The sequence below is a fragment of the Prosopis cineraria genome, unplaced genomic scaffold (assembly GCF_029017545.1).
Source record: "Prosopis cineraria cultivar Desert tree isolate PC_DT_omini unplaced genomic scaffold, ASM2901754v1 PC4, whole genome shotgun sequence".
Taxonomy (NCBI): domain Eukaryota; kingdom Viridiplantae; phylum Streptophyta; class Magnoliopsida; order Fabales; family Fabaceae; genus Prosopis; species Prosopis cineraria.
The window spans coordinates 40799430-40816346 of record NW_026555335.1 but is presented as its reverse complement, the minus strand read 5'-3'; the positions used below and the strand labels follow the sequence as shown (position 1 = coordinate 40816346).

General features: G+C 31.3%; 1 protein-coding gene across 6 annotated transcripts; it reads left to right on the top strand.

Annotated features, from left to right (window-relative positions):
• Positions 1-4816: 4816 nt before the first annotated feature.
• LOC129307908 (uncharacterized) lies at positions 4817-10158 on the top strand. 6 transcript variants are annotated; one of them, XM_054948858.1, is made up of 7 exons: positions 4818-5495; positions 5798-5878; positions 7309-7448; positions 7525-7563; positions 7631-7785; positions 7959-8083; positions 8314-8514. In XM_054948858.1, the coding sequence occupies exons 1-5, from the start codon at positions 4863-4865 to the stop codon at positions 7689-7691; spliced, it is 954 nt and encodes a 317-aa protein (XP_054804833.1). In that variant the 5' UTR covers positions 4818-4862; the 3' UTR covers positions 7692-7785; positions 7959-8083; positions 8314-8514. The 6 variants fall into 6 exon arrangements, with proteins under 6 accessions (XP_054804834.1, XP_054804833.1, XP_054804835.1 ...); XM_054948855.1 differs by adding an exon at positions 9939-10158 and having other exon boundaries at positions 4828-5495; positions 7525-7785; positions 8314-8398; XM_054948859.1 differs by having other exon boundaries at positions 4817-5495; positions 7631-8083.
• Positions 10159-16917: the final 6759 nt, after the last annotated feature.

Below are 16917 nucleotides of genomic sequence, written 5' to 3'. Positions count from 1 at the left end.
GCAAGGGGGAACTAGCAGGGATTACAACCTCTTAAGTTTTTTAATTATTTGTAGCATTAATTGTATAGATGTTACATCTTTCCATCCTCCCAGAATTTATAAAAGCTTTGTAGTATATATATTTTTTAATCTCAACTCCTTTATTTTTTATCTGTTCGTGGCAACAAGTTCTTTTGGCAACGATTATTCTACATTTCTATACCCCGAGCATGCTCTTTATATACACACACTTCCACACACATATCATAATATTATCTTTTGTTGTGTTATTAGAATTATAGAATGGTGGTTTTGGAATGGACGAGGCGATTTGCTTTGAATGCGCATGACGCATGATGCTAGCAGCAGTGAATGACCGGCATGCTCATTGAATCCTGCAGAAATTTCAATTATTACAATTCGAGTTGTTATTGTGATAAAATAATCACAATTCTTACATATAATATATCTTGTTCTGTGGCAAAAAAATAATAATCAAAATTTCCATCCACATATAATAAATTAAATTCTAGCGGTTCGTGATTTATAATATTATATGAAAGGAAAGTTTAAGAATCCAATAATATTTAAATATGTATTATTGATGAAGTCGTAATGTGTCCTGAAGAGTTTTTTAAGAAGTTAAGGGGCAAAGAATAGGGAACAAAAGGTTTCCAAGACTGCAAGGAATAGGACAAGGAAATCTTTGGCTCGAGTAAAATACATAGATGATGAAGAAGGATATTTGTTTTTGATAGGTGGAGACGATAAAAATATATGGAATGGTAGCTTTTACAAGCTTTTCAATAATAATCGACTAGCAACTTGAAGAAATCGATAACTCAAGAAGATGCGTTAGCAATCATATGCAATCGATGTGAAAAAACACTTCAATCTTTCACCTTTGATTCTAAAGTCTAACATTGTTATTGAAGATCTTTATGAATTGTTTCCTTTTGTTCATCACAAATTATCCGTTGTGTTTGAACAATACAATTATCACACATGTTAGAGATGTGAGATCTCAAATGTGATAAGAGAGTTTTTGAATTCTCTTACCTCAATTCACTTGAATGTAAATATTCAAAAATAATGATATAAAAGATGATTTGATCATTGCTAAAATTAAAGTACAAAGTTATACTAATTACAGCTATAACATTGAAATGACAAACTCTAAACCTAAGTAAAGAATATATAAAGTAAATTTGAGTCAAAAACTTATCAATGAGTTTGTTATGCATGTGGATTATGTGTGTGTTGATTCTATTAGTTGGACCCCTTCTTTTACTTGTGTGCTTGAGACTATTGTGCCCAAAGGATTAGGAGGCCACATGCGAGATATCTACTATCACCAGGCATGGTCTGGCAAGATTTGTAACATGTCAAATAGTGATCCCACATCCTTTTAATGGCCTTTCATGCTCAATCACTCCAAGTCACCTCTTGCTTGAGCACATGCTTCGCACAGACCCTTGTCTAAAAGTGAAGCGAGCTATGTTTTTAATTGATTATTAGACCTGAAGTTTCTTCTTATTCTTCTTTCTTATATTATTTTGGACTTTTGTCAATTGATGTTTTATTTTAGGTCCAAACACTTTCTTTATCGTTAACTCTTTTGATAAACCTAATTTTCATTTCTCAACTAGATCCTTTGTCTCGAATTTGGTTGGATGTTAAATTCTTTTTATTTTCTTTCTTTTTCATATTATGTTATTTTTTAATTTATATTTCATTTACATAAAAATAGAAAAGATGTGAACAAAATTTGGTGATTTCCAACACAAAATTTGTGTTGGTGAGGTTAATAAATCTTTTAAGAAAATAAAAAATGACAAAGTCACTGGAGCTAACAAAATCCTTATTGAAGCATGAAATTGTTTAAGTAAAATGGCTAACTAAGCTATTTAGTGATATTTCCTACATGATCCAAGAAAATGCCTAGTAAATGGATATATATTTTAGCTTCTATTTATAGGAGTAAAGAGAATATTCATAATTATACATGCTATATAAAAATATGAGCCATGTAAAGATATTGTGGAAAAGAATGACTAAACATAAATTGAGGGTGAATACTTGTATTTCTAATAACTAATTTATATTTATGCCAAGAAAGGCTGCAACAAAAGCAATCTTTCTACCAAGGGATTAATAGAAAAGTACTAGAGCAAATTAAAAGACTTAATATAATTTTCATGGATTTAGGAAAAAGAAACTCATGATCATATATTGAAAGAAGTGATTTGGAAAATCTTAAAAAAGAAAGATATTCATGTTGTGTACATATAAATGGACAACTACTAGAGTACGATTGTATGGAGGCGATGCAAAAGAATTTTCTATAAGAATTGCCTTATATGTTAACCATCCTTAAATCCTTATTTGATTTAATTTTGGATGTTTTAAATTAGTGCATTCAAAAATAAATTATGAAGTGCATGTTTTTTTTATGATATTTAAAAGTTTAGTTATTAATAACACACAATGAGAATGTACGATCTGTAGAGTTAAATCTACATAATAGGATGAGGTTATTTGTGATAATAAAATGTTTAAATATTTCAAAATTAAAGAAGCAATTACTAAGATAATGGTAATGGATGCGGATGATAGATCTAAAGTGGGGAAAACGGTGGAGAAAGAGGGGGGTTGTTTTAGGAGATTGGGGAGTGGGGCCCGCATTATCCAGCAGAGAGGAATCCGTGTTTGACGGAAAACGGTGGATAAGGCATGGTTTCCTCTGCCAGGGTGTCGCTTCTTTCTTTTCCTCTTCATCATTATCCTCTCCTCCAATGCGCACACACCTTCCCTATTTATTTTTATTAATTATTTTCCCAGACCCCTTCATCGGTGATGGACTGGAAGGAATGAATGTTCCCCTCTTTGAGTAAGACCTTGACCGTTGACCTTGAACCACAAGTCCACAACCATATGCCATATCCTATTTCCCCTTCCACTCTCATTGTACAACCCGCCATTATTTTCCATCATATGAGGCTCCAGCTTTCTTCCACCAGGAAATCGTGTGGCTCAGCCCACACGATGCGACGCTACTGTGACCCACATGTTTTAGGCCCGTTGCATTCACAACCAGCAATAATATCCCTTAACTGCTCAAGCCTGCCAATATCTAGCTGCAACACTTGGGACTTGTGACTCAGGAGATCGGAATTTACGAACTTCTCTTTCTCTTTCTCTTTCTGTTTTTTTTTTTTGTTTTGCCGGAATTCAGTAATAATGTTATCCCTTCTATTAAAAAATATTATTGGTTTTTCAAAAAATAATAACAAATATCTCTAATCCTATTTATGAGTCAGTTTCAGTGTGTTTTATCAAAAATAAAAAAATCTTTAAATTTTATTGATTCTGTCTTAAAGATTACTAAATTTTTACCAATATCCCTAATAAAGAGAAGGATAATTATTTTTAATAATTTTTCTTAACATGAGTAAACAGTTAAAGATAAATATAAAAAATAATGAACTTTCCTATAAATAAAATTAAAGATAATATTTTCTTTGTCACATGAAAAGTATGATGCCAACATCTTTATTACTTCAAACTTTTGTACCATTTTTTTATTTTTATACAAACATTTTTCATTTTTAGCTTTTTATGGGGGATGATGAATACATTTTTACATGGGAGAATCACATTTAGGGCTTTTATGGAAAAAAAATTATATTTAAAATTCAATACAATTTGAAATGTCTCTATGATCTCAAGGCCTTAGATGGAAATATGTTTTAATGAAAAAAGATCCACTTGCCCCCTTTCAAGATCAATTAATCTTCGACCATTTAATCGTTTCTTCCTCCTCTCCTCTTCCTCTTCCTCTTCGCTTTCCTTTTCCTCCTTACAGCATCGCATTGAATAACTTTCTTGTTCCTTAATTTTTTTCATTCCTTCCCATATCTTCTCAATCTATCTACCCTTCTTGTAATGAACCAACATACAAAAACTAAATTTTGCACATCTTGATCTTGCTGCCTCTATTGTCATCCCTGAATAACTTTTGCATATCATTCCTCTTATATCAATGACCATTGTTTTGAGATAACAATTGGTGAGTTCCTTAGCACCAAACATCTAAAACTCAAGTTCTGCAAGTTTTCTCCTAGATCTATTTGTCATTTTTTAGGGATTGTGAACACTAGGACTTTTTAATAGAAGTCAGAAATAATAAGTTGTGAATATTTTAATTAGAAATTCTAGATTTTAATTGTAAATAATTGAACATCTACTTGTAAATATTTGGATATGTAGTTATAAATTTATGAATTTTGACGGTGCATTAATTCTAAACCTTTATTTGTTAAGATATGGGTTTTTCCTTATAAATGTTTGAATTTATACTTGTGAATATTAGAATTTTTATGTATACGTTTATGAACTTTGCTTAATTGTGTAAGAGTATAAAATGGTTCAAGTGTGATATTTTGCATTGGTTAGTGAAGTATGACAATAATATCAAAAAAGCTTAAAATGTCCTTGCACTCACACTCACAACCAAAGAAAAATGAAAATATAAGATGAAGCATCAAAATGTAATTAATATTCCTTTAGGATTGAGTAATTGCAAGAAGGATGGATAGATTGAGAAGATGGAGGAGGAAATGGAAGAATTGGGAAACTGAAATCTAATGTTGTGAGGAGGAAGAGGAAGAGAGAGAAGGAAGGAGAAAGAGGAAGAGGATAGAGGGTAAAAAGTTCAAATGGCGAAAGATTGATTGGTTTGGGGGGGGGGGGGTGAATGTGCCTATTCTTGTTAAACTCTCAGGCTTGTAGAGACATTTTATATTATATTGGATCTTCAGTATAATTTGCTTTCTTCTAAGGGTCCCAGGTGCGATTCCTCCATTTTACACAAAAAAGATGCCATGCTACATCCGCAACAGCGAAGAAATGAATTAGAAAGGGGAGCTCAAATGAAGGCCTTCAACGGACATCGGAAGCAATTGTTGTTTTTTAATTTCTCACAATCCAAAAACCAAAGCCTAAATCCATTACTTAGCATTACAACGATCCGGTTTCACGTACTCCTGCGAGATTCCGTACAAAACATAAACATTAACTTGCAGCGTCTCATTCTAATAAATAAACCCTGCTCTGCCAAAGACTCGGCATTTCCGCCAAGCTTCTCCCTCCACCCTGCAACTCTGAGAATTGTGATCGGAGGTGGTCGTATCGCCACCATGCCAGGTCCTGGTCCTCACATGATGTACGCGATGGGCTCGGGCCTGGCTCTCACGGCGGTCACCCACGGCAGATTCAGCCCCCACCACTCTCTCACTTACGCCCTCAACGCCTTCTTCGGTCCTGATATTGGTTCCTTCTCCGAATGGCTCGCTTCCTTTGTAGATGATTCTTCTGATTCCTTTGCGTCCCGCCTTCCCGATCTCATCCACCATCCCCTCTATTACATCCTTATCTTGGGACTTCCTCTCTCTTTCCTTTACTCCTGGATTTCCAAGTTTCTTCTTCAGCACCAGCTTCTTGATTCTGTCCCTAGGGCAAGTCACCCCCTGAGTTCACTGATCTTGTTGGTTCTGCATAGTAGTTGATTTTTATGATCTATACTTATTGCTCTGCCTCAAAATTTCGTGACCTACTTTGATAGTCTTGTTTTCAATATCGGAGAGAGAATGATTAGGGACATCAAATGCATGCTATACAGGGAGGAAACTCCTTGTCTGCAAATTCAGTTGTCAAGTCCCCTTGGTTTTCTCATGAAGAAACCTTGCCTATAATTTTTTGTTTGTTTATTTCTTCTTAAATGCTTGAAATGAATGTATCCACTTTATACATGTTTCAGGTACCCCTTACGCGGAAGCAATGCTTCTTGTTGATATCTGCTGGCTCTTTTAGCCACTTCTTCCTGGATCATTTATTTGAGGTACGTATTAGATCAGTATCACTTGTACTATCGCCTCCTTTGATTTATGTTTGTTCTATAAACTCTGATCTTTATCTTCATTGATGTTAAGCGAACCAAATGATTTGGTTTTCATTCACTGATGACGTGAGCAAACTTTGATATTCTTTGTAATCAGTTTTGGTCTTGATTGGGTGTTAGATGTGCAATGGCTATCATTTGAATTGTGCAATCTAGATAGGTCTCCTAAAATTATAATATCCAATCGCTGTCTATTTTCATTGATTGCTGTCAGACGCATGATTGGTGGAGCTCAAGTTTATATCAAGGACTGCCGCCTTTTGACTGTTGAAAATTGTAAATGTGTTACTTGTGATTAAGTTCAATTTTTGTATTTGCCAATAGACTGCTTTGCTTCATGTACTTATATCAAGTTCTTTTATTCTGAAGAGAGGTGCTCTCTGAAATTTGCATGTAATGGAACATAAACAGAAAGCTTCAATGAAGTCATTAGCATCCATTCTTTTTAACTCAGCTAAAGCTTTGATTTGGTTCCTATGAGCTGTACTGTACCAAGCTATTAGGATATCTGATGGAATTCTAAAACTTACACCTAGTCACACTGACTAGCACAGTTTATTCATTGAAAAAAAAAAAAAAAAAACTCCCACTCCAAAGTATACTTTCATTTCAATTCGTTAGCATAACCTTATTATATTTTGCTCAAAAAAAAAAAAAGCATAACCTTATTATATCTTCTCTATTTATACCTCCTATTATTTGCTGTATTTGTCACACCTGGTTAATTAGTAACAAATCCTGAATAAAATTGAAGGAGCCTCCTTCACTGCATCAGCAGCTGAAGATAGTAAACACCAGTCGCTAGAAGCTATCCATATATACCATTTACTAATTACAATTAGTACTTCCAATACGACTTGATATCCCAATAGACTCTGAGAAAGACGTCTATTATTATTCTCACCAGCTGTTGCAAACCACTTTTTTTTCATATTGTCTTACTCAAGTTCTCCATCATCTCTTATCAGGTATTCAATTTGGTTTCTGATATTGACCAAGGTAGTATAGAATGCCTAGATTCTATATTCGGTAGTGTGGATTGTTCAATATCTTACATAAATAAGATAGCTCTCTCACCTTAATAGCTAGCATTTGAAGGAAAGTTTTCTGTCCTGCTTGAGTGTATTTAAGATCCCCCCTAATTTGTTACTATTTTTTGGCCATCATAACATTCATTACTAATTGCCTTGTCTTTTACATAAAGTATATTATCCCAATGCAAAGTATTACAAGAATTGGGGTTCTGCCGAGTTTTACTGGTTAGCAATCTGTCTAGTGGGGTCCAAACTCCAAATGAAAGCGAACATGTTGCAGCCACTCTGTTGCAATTAATCCTCGAAATTTACTTAGTTCTATTCAAAACCATGTAGGAGAATGGGCACTCAACTGTGTATACTTGGATTTTGAGCACGGGTTGGTGGGAAAGGCGAGCACCAATTAACCCAGATGCTGTTGTTGCGGTTACCTTTTTATGCACATTCTTGTATGGTGGCTTTTTTTACATCAACAGGTGAATGTTTATACAATCTTCCGTGTTAATTATCAAGTTACATATTGTGGTGTTGACATTTTCTTCCCCCTCGAAGACCTTGCAGAGTAAATTCATCAAACTCCATTGTGAAAAGGTCGCATCAATCACTGCTACTCATCCTGTTTATAGCCTGCTTATACTGTTTATGGTGTGCAATTCAGATATACTTGGTCAAACCTCGTCGTCCTGCAGTTGGTGAAGAGGCTGATCTTGGTGTTATAATTTTTTTAGTCACATTTTTCTTCCTACCTCATGGTTTGTGTATAATGTCCATGCATCCAAATGATCTTCACACAGATCAAATTCCTGTTTAACGGTATACTATTTTGCTCTTTCCGAGATTTTTCTCTGCATTTGCCACTGATATAATCTCAGCAAGCGTTTGAATCAAGCACTTCGCTGTGCAGATTCACTAGCCAAGGACATGCTGACCACTATGGTCTAGTCCTACTAACTGCTCCACCCTCCTTTTGTTTGGGTTTTGTGCAGGATGATCTGCAGATGAATTTTGATGTCATGGCTGCTAGAGCCTAACAAGCGTTTGAATCTTGGCTGGTGTCATGACATTCAAGTTGGAACTTGTACAATCCCTTATCAGTCGTTTAGCCCTTAAGGTAATTTCTGTGCTTCTGTGTAAACGTTCAATGCTCGTATGCTTCTTGTTTTTCTTTTGTTCCTTTTCCCCCTCTGGATGTCTCTTTTTTTTTTTTTTTTTTGGGGGGGGGGGTTCTGGATAGTTGCTTGAAATCTGAAATATTGGGGCATTGTTTTTATTTCTAGCTGTAGATTCATTCCAAGTAAACTTAAATTCAGTACCTGATTCTGATTCTGCTTTCACTTGCAGCTTCACTCCTCCAAGGCATTGCATCCCAGGAGTAATTGTTCATGACATGTTTACTGGTTCTCAATTTGTTTTATAGTGATGCAAGGTAAATTTTTACAACTAGGTTTGCTTTTATACACAAATATTGAAAGAAAGGCCTAGATCATAGGCAAAGCATCTTAATTAATATAACAAGAGAGCGTTTGATATGGTTTTACTTAATGATTGTTGTTATTAATAAAGGAAAAAAAAGTACAAAAATACATAACTCATTGAAATACTAAACTGACAAATACTAAAAAAAAAAAAAAACTAATATATGACAAATATTTCAAATGTGGATAATATTTGGAAGAAGTGAGCTAGGCTCAAATTGGGCTTAACAATGCCCCCTTAGGCTATAACTTTTATGCAATGGCAGCTAGGCCAGAAATCGCAACCCAAACATTATTACAAAGGGGTATTTCTTTTTTTGGGACACGTTTTTTTTTTTTTTTAATATTTCCTGACCTTTTCATCAGAAACGAATCATTAATATATCAATATAAAATTTAAAACATATTGCACTATTTATCTTAATTTCGTTCATATGGCACTAATTATCTAAAATATGGATGGAAAAACATTCTCAACAAATACATGGAAAAAAATTGATCCCATAAAATCTGCAAAATAATATGCTTTGGAGCTTCAGTTTTTTTTTTTTTTAAAGAACGACTTGGCTATTTAATTTTTTTTAAATGAAGTTTCTCAGTCTCTACAAATTGAATTGGACGTTGATTAATTCGAGCTAATCAAGCAAGTAGTTTAAGAAACAAATTTATACACATAAATTTTAAACGTGAATTTTTAAATTTAAAATCAAAATCCAAATTCATTCCTAATATATATTGATTTGGACAGACTCCCTTCAGGATTTGTGGGGAATGATAAGGAAACCACGTATTAATACTTTTATTTAAAATTTTCAAATGATCGTGTAATTCTCTTTGACAATAAAAAAACGTTTGCTACAGGAGTCTGGCATCACTTGATGTGATCTTATATATTTTCTTTTCGTTTTTTTATATCTGTTTTATTTTTCCTTGTTATCCAAAAAAATACATACCCATTCCTTGATTAAAAAATGTAATATATTTTTAATTAAATTTTATTTTTTAATAAAGTAATTATTTATATTTAAATTAACATATTTTTTCATATTTATTCTTATTTAATAAAATATTTTATTTTAAAATAAATATAAAGTGATTTATTCAATAGGAACATTTATAAAAAAAAGACAATAATTAAATCTTAAAATTAAAAATATTTTATATTTTTAAACATCTAACCTCTCAAAAAATATTTTTAAACGAGGGAAATATATGACTTTTTCAGGTTGAGTTTGATTTGGAAATAATTTTGTGCATTAAAGTATAAAACTTTAAGTTTTTAGGGAGAATTGCATTTAGGGTCTTGGAATGAAAATATTTGCAGAGTAGGTGCAATACATTTTGAATTTTTTTTTAATTTTTTGCAGGCTTAATAATTTCATTTGGAATTTGTTTCTTGTTGAAATGACTAAGTTACTCCATAATTTGTTGCTACTCGGCTATGCTTTTCTTCTTCTCTTCTCCTTTCTCACTCTTCCTTCGTTCTCACAGCCCATCAAAATTATCATGAAGATCATGAATTAGGAAGCTAAGAGATTACGTTCGGTGCCCCACAGCGAGAAAAAGAGCTTCTAAGTATGGAGCAACAAGAAGGTAGGGGAAGAGGATCAAAAGAAATGATTGTGCTTTCGCAGATGTGACCCTTTATTTTTTTCAAACCGATTTATTTCCTCTAATAATTTGATTAACCAAAATTCTCAACTTTCAAACACCTATCATGGTAGAATAATGTTTATTAGAGTATAAAGAATTAAAGATATTTTTTCAAAGCCCTACTATACCATGACAATAAAGAGTTTATTGTGGTAAGGAAAAAAAAAAACGAAACCTCATTTTAAAAACCTTATTATGGTGAAATTTTTTTTAAAGGTTTATTATGATAAAAAATGATTTTCTTTCATTAAATAAATTAATTTTAAAATTGACTACCATAATTGAAAAATATTTACTATAATAGAAAAAATTAAACTTAGCAAATAAGACTTACATTGGTAAATAATTTTTTTTAAATCATTAAAATATACTCAATGGGACTCTATTTCCAAAATAAGAGTTTGAGAATCAAATTGTTGTAATAAAAGATGGACAACATTAAGAGTTCTCAATAACATTTTAGTCCAAAACATTAATCTTTTTCCCACAAATTCCAGACATAGAGATTCTAGGGTCCACCCAAATATACAACCAAGGCTAAATATTGGGTTTGATTTAATACACATTGACCAAAGTCACGGTTTAGGGTTAACAACTTGACTACAATACAATTATCCAAAACATCATATATATAACTTTTATCATTAACCATGTATAGTTAAAGTCCACAGTTGAGTTATAACCACTTAATACAATTTATATACAACACACTTAACAAAATATCATCTCAACACCAAACATGATTTTAATACTTAAATTAAAATTAGTCCATAAGCATCAGACACAAATCTTATGATTACAATTAAATAAGTTTATTGAAAGTTAAGAGTTAACATGTTTTAATTTAACAAAATGAGCCTTGAGTTGGCAAATATATATCAACTACCAGAATATGGCATAAACAAAAAAAAAGGTGGTGTCTCATGCACCAATTTAAACCTCAAGTGCTTCTCCGCTAGACTTGCTTCTATAAAAATATAATAACCATGAGAAATGAGATAAAAAGATCCTATTAACCAATTTTAATGTGCCATAATGCATGTCATGCAACTAATTATATGATTGTTAAGTAGGAAAATACAACACAATTTTCAAACAATTTATTCCAAACAATTTTTAAATAAATATGAACAAGCCAAATAAGGATACAAGACTACCACCTTATCTCTTCCTTTCTCCAATATTGAAATCCATGCTTGATGTCTAGCTCACTTGCCTAAAGGTAAACTAATTCAAGCAACAAAATATCACTCATAGATCAAATGAGAGCATATTACATGATATAGTTCATTTCCAAACAATAACCTCCCGAATAACCTCCCACAATTGAACAAGTCATGCACATAATAATCTGCAAAAAAATTATAAATTCCAAACAATAATACATATTTCCAAACATACTAATTTCATATTGAAAATAAATTTATATCAAATTTTCATCTTACTAACAATAAATTTTTCAAGCATCGATATTCATTTCCAAACATTTAATTTTCCAAACACAATTATTTGCAACAAAACACACATAATTAATTACAAGACACACATACCATACCATAACAGTAAAGTTACATTTTCTCTTAGTAAGCAAATTTCTTTGAACAAGTGACACAATCTACACAACATACAAAACCAAACATAATCAATACTTGTTATTAAACACTAATCACATTCTAATCCTAAATTTAAATTAATTAATTTCATTAACCCAACACCCTTCCACACACTCAAATCTAAAAAACTTGACTATTTTCATTGTTAATTCACTTCTAATGCACCCATTCAATCTCTAATTATCATAATTAACCTCTTGAAAACCTTAATTCCACATCTATTAATTATCCAAAAATCAGGAGCTTAAGCTCAGGCCTCAAATCATCATCGCAACACCTTACAAATATATATTTTTCTAAATCCAATTTTTTCTCTAAACTTCAATTTTTTTAAAAAATTTCAATTTACTACTACAAACAAATTTCTCCATCTCAAATATATTCCTATAATTCAAATATATTCTCCATCTCATCCGCAGAAAGTTCCCTTGAATCACTATGCTCAAATCGCAGCTCTCCAGCTATATCTTTGAATTTTCATTTTCCTAGACATGCCATTTGCATGTCAAGACAAAATTCTATCATATTTTTTTAGATAAAAACTCAATTGTATAATAAATTGTAAAATTCTTCTACTTTGAACATGTTGAAGGTTATTGTAAATCTTATGCACGTGTTGATCTAACATATATACACATTCTTATGTAGATGTTATTTAGAGAGTTTATATTATTATTTATGGAGTTTATATTATACAAATTTTAACTTGTGCAGATATTCAGGCATCTCATATAGACAGATTTTATATTATTAATATATGAACCTTGTTATATTATTTACAAATATACTGTTATAAATTTCACTAAGGTGAATATTTGGCAAAAAGACGTGTGAATATATTACTTAAACTGAATATATATACAATAAAATATAAAACCCAATGTCAGTCTTTCCAAGGAAGCTAAAATTGTTTATTTTTTTTGTGTAAGTCTATTACCCATGGATATATCCTGCAGTTTATACAATAAATCTACCTATTATTTTATATTTTTTAATTATATTTTACAAAACCATCTCTGATCTCACGTCTTATCCCTTGCCTTATTTCTCTCTAGCATTAGCATATGCCTCTCGACTTCTCCAACAAATTCTACTCCAACAGATATACATGTTGGTATATGGATGTTATTTATTTATGTTGTTATTTACTGAGTTTATTTTGTAAAAATTTTAACTTGAGCACGTTTAGGTATATCATATAGGAGGATCTTGTATCATTAATATATTAACCTTATCATGTTATTTATAGATGTACTGTTATAAATTTCATTAGAGTAACTTGTACATTTTAGATCTATTAAACCACATGAAAAATGTATAAAGTACGAAGCTTATATTATTAATATATGGATCTTTTGATATTATTTATGGATGTTCTATTGTAAATTTTATCTTGATAACTTTTATATTATTGAGCTACTAAATCACACCAACAATGTATATAGGTTGACCTTGTGTTGTTTGTATATAAGTCTTTTGATGTTATTTATGAATGTTCTGTTATAAATTTTATTAGGATAACTTGTACATTTTAATTTTATTAAATTACACGGATAATGTATAAAGCATGGGCCTTGTGTTGTTAGTAAATAAACCTTTTAATATTATTTACGGATGTTTTATTATAAATTTTACCTAGGTGTGACTTGTACATAGTTACTAAACCACACAAGATAATGTATATTTTATTTTATATATTCGATTTAAATAATATATTCACACACTTTTTAACAAAAATTCACTTGGTAAAATTTACAGCAGTACATCCATAAATAATATGATAAAGTTCATAGATTAACAATATAAAATCTGTCTATATGAGACACCTAAAGATGTGCACAATTAAAATTTGTACCACATAAACTTTGTAAATTACATTTACATAAGAACATATACATCTGTTGGAGAAAAATTTGCTGGGGAAGTCAGTGAGCATAAACTGGAGAGAAATAGGGCAAGGGATAAGATGTGGGATCAGAGATGGTTTGACAAATATAATTAAAAAATATAGAATAATAAGTAGATTCATTCATAAATAATATGATAAGGTTTATCTATTAACAACATAAAGTCTATCTATATGGTACACCTGAATATTTGCATAATTAAGTTAATATTTGTACAACATAAACGTCATAAATAATGACATAAATTCTGCAAATAACGTCTGCACAATAATATGTATATTTGTTAGAGCAAAATTTGCTGAAGGAAAATCTCTATCCGATTTACAATAACCTTCAACATTCAGAGAGGAAGAATTTTACAATTTATTCAACAATTGAGTTTTTATCAAAAGAATATATTAAGAGTTTTGTCTGAAGATGCAAATAGAATGTATAGGAAAATGAAAATTTAGAGATTTAGGTGGAGAGCTGCGATTTAAGCATAGTGATTCGGGAGAACTTGTTGAGGATGAACTAGATCCAGAAATTATAAACAAACAAGAGGAAGAGAAGTATGGGGATGGTGTCTGCGAATGCACAATCACTTCTTCTGGTCGTCTTCTTCTTCTGCCTTCTTGTCGCTCCATACTCAAAAGCTCTCCTTCTCATTGTAGGGCACCGAACGCACTCTCTTATCTTTCAAATTCATGATTTTCATGGTAATTTTGATCCACTGTGAGAATGAAGAGTATGGAAGAAGAAGAGAGTAGTGACCAGCTGTGAATTATGTGAGGGATAACCTAGTCTTTCCAGCGAGAAACATAACTGCAACTAATACTCTTGGGCTTGCAGAAAAATTCCAAAATCTATTGGGCCTTCTCTACAAATGTCTTCATTTTGAGAGTCCCAAATGTAATTGTCCCGAGTTTATACAATCAAGTTTAAGCAGATCAATTTTTCTTTTTTCTTTTTTGATAAAGAATTCAAATGTATTAAAAAGTAAGAGGATAATTTACAATAGTATAGGGCTCTTTGCCAAGTTTGGATGAGATAAACTGAATACAATAGTAACAAAAGAAACAGAAGCAAAACAAGATATTAATAAATCTATATCATAATTAAAAACATTCAAGATCAAAAATTTATGCTAAAGAGCCCGCAAAAGCTTCTGATTATGGAAAATTATATTAAAAAAAGGCATGACCTAGGGGAAATTGAAAAATTGCCATTGATAATTTAGGACATCAAGCTAAAACAAATAAGACTGAAAAGTCTTGAATCTTTTACATTGGTCATTGCCAAAGAAAAGATTGCACCTCCTAATAATTATGCCAAAGGGAAACTTGACAAAAGTTGTGTTTCTTTTGTTAATTTATGCTTTTTAATCCAAATCTTCCATCCTTTACAATTAAAAAGGGAATGAGATTGGGTTAGGCTATCAACTTCATTTCTTGAAGAAAGACATTGAGACAGCCGCAAGATATAAGAACGGTGCTAGCAAAATCCTTGATTACCTTGTTTGAAAGGAGAGTGACTTCTTTGTAAAAGATTTCATTCCTTCTTGGCCAGATGGAATTTAGCAAATCAGATCAATTTTTTGTTCGCTCCAAAACGGGAAAGAGTAAATTTTCAAGGATCAGATCAAAAGACAATAAAAATTTTATATGAGAATTTTTTTTATGCGGTATCTAATTTTGTGAGTTGTGACTTGAGACAGTGCAGCACAATACTTCATTGTTTTACTTCATTGTTTTTTAAAGGGAAAATTACAACCAACTTCCTTTTAAGAGAATTTATCACAAACAAAGATCAATTCGAATCAGATTGTTATTAAAATGTCAAATATAACTTGTTGTTTCTTGAATGGGACTTGTTGTTAGCATTGTCCGTAATTAGTTTCTTTGAGAGGAGGTTGGCTATAATTCTCCCTTTTTTTTAAACCATACAATCACAATTTTTTATAGAACGATTAAGTATTTTTTTATCTGGGTTTATCATAATTAAAATATTTTTATTCTTTTTTCAGTTTAATCTAATCCTCCAATACGCCAATATTTTAATCCACACACGATTTTAAGCCTTTTTCATGCTCTCAAACTAACCTGGGAAATAAAATAGTATACTTTTTAAAAATTAATACACACGTTATAATATGATATAAAGAATCAACGGCACTTTGTTTAATTAGTTGAGGAGGTCAAATCAGTTTATCCTAAGTTTTTGTGTCTAAGTCTAGGATAAATAGCCACATTTAATTAAAATGTCAAAGGCATTCCCTAAATTATGCATGAAGTTGTTATTAGTAATGATAATCTTACACAAGAAGTTCCAGGTTAATTTAGACGGTAGCGGAAACACTTTAAATTTTTCAAAATATCAAACGATAAAATAAAAAAATATAAATAAAGTAAAATTATATAGTCAAAAAAGCATATATTTTTTTAATATTTTTATCACGATAAAAGAGTTTAAATTTAAATAATTGTGTTCCTCCTAGATCACACCTATCGACATGGAGCCTATTTTATTTTATATTTTTTGATTAAGAGTTATTTCTATCCCTCAACTTTACCTAAAAAGTCACTGAACACCTTAAACTAAACTAACAGGTCAATTTTATCCCTCAACATTAAATATTCCCTCCCTTGTTACTTTGTTGTTAACCCACCATTTGTTCATTGTAAGTGGTGTAATTTCTCAAACTACTAACTATAATTAACTAATTATACTCATGGTAATCAAAAGATTAACCCATAAAGGTAATTATCAAGTTTTAGTTCAAAATCAACGAATCCTAAGTTTTCATAATCAAAATGAGTTTAATCAATCATAATCTCTTATATCAGAGTAAAAATAAGTTATGAAAGCATGAGATATTTCAGAGGAGTGAAAATAGATAAAACCAGATGAAAAACAACTCTTTTGTTGTGAGATAGGGCAATGCACCGCAGCTTAGGTGCCATGAGTTGTAGTGTGTTACACACAAATGACAGCAAAATTGGATAGCAAAATCGGGAAACTTCCTATGCATCCTGATTCTCCATCTGGCATCCGAATGACATGATTTAGGTATCTATAAAAATTTTTTTTTTCATAGATTAATTAATGGCATGGGTCTTTCAAAATAAATTATACTAGGAAGTTGGACACCCGAACACATTTTATCACTTTTTATAATGTTCGCACAAAAAGGGTGTCTAAAACCCATAATAAGTGCCAAAAACCTTTCCTAACACCATGTCTATTGGACCTAAGATTATCAGTACAACATGTCACATGCACTTAAATATCTGTATAATATAAAATCACTCCTTAAAC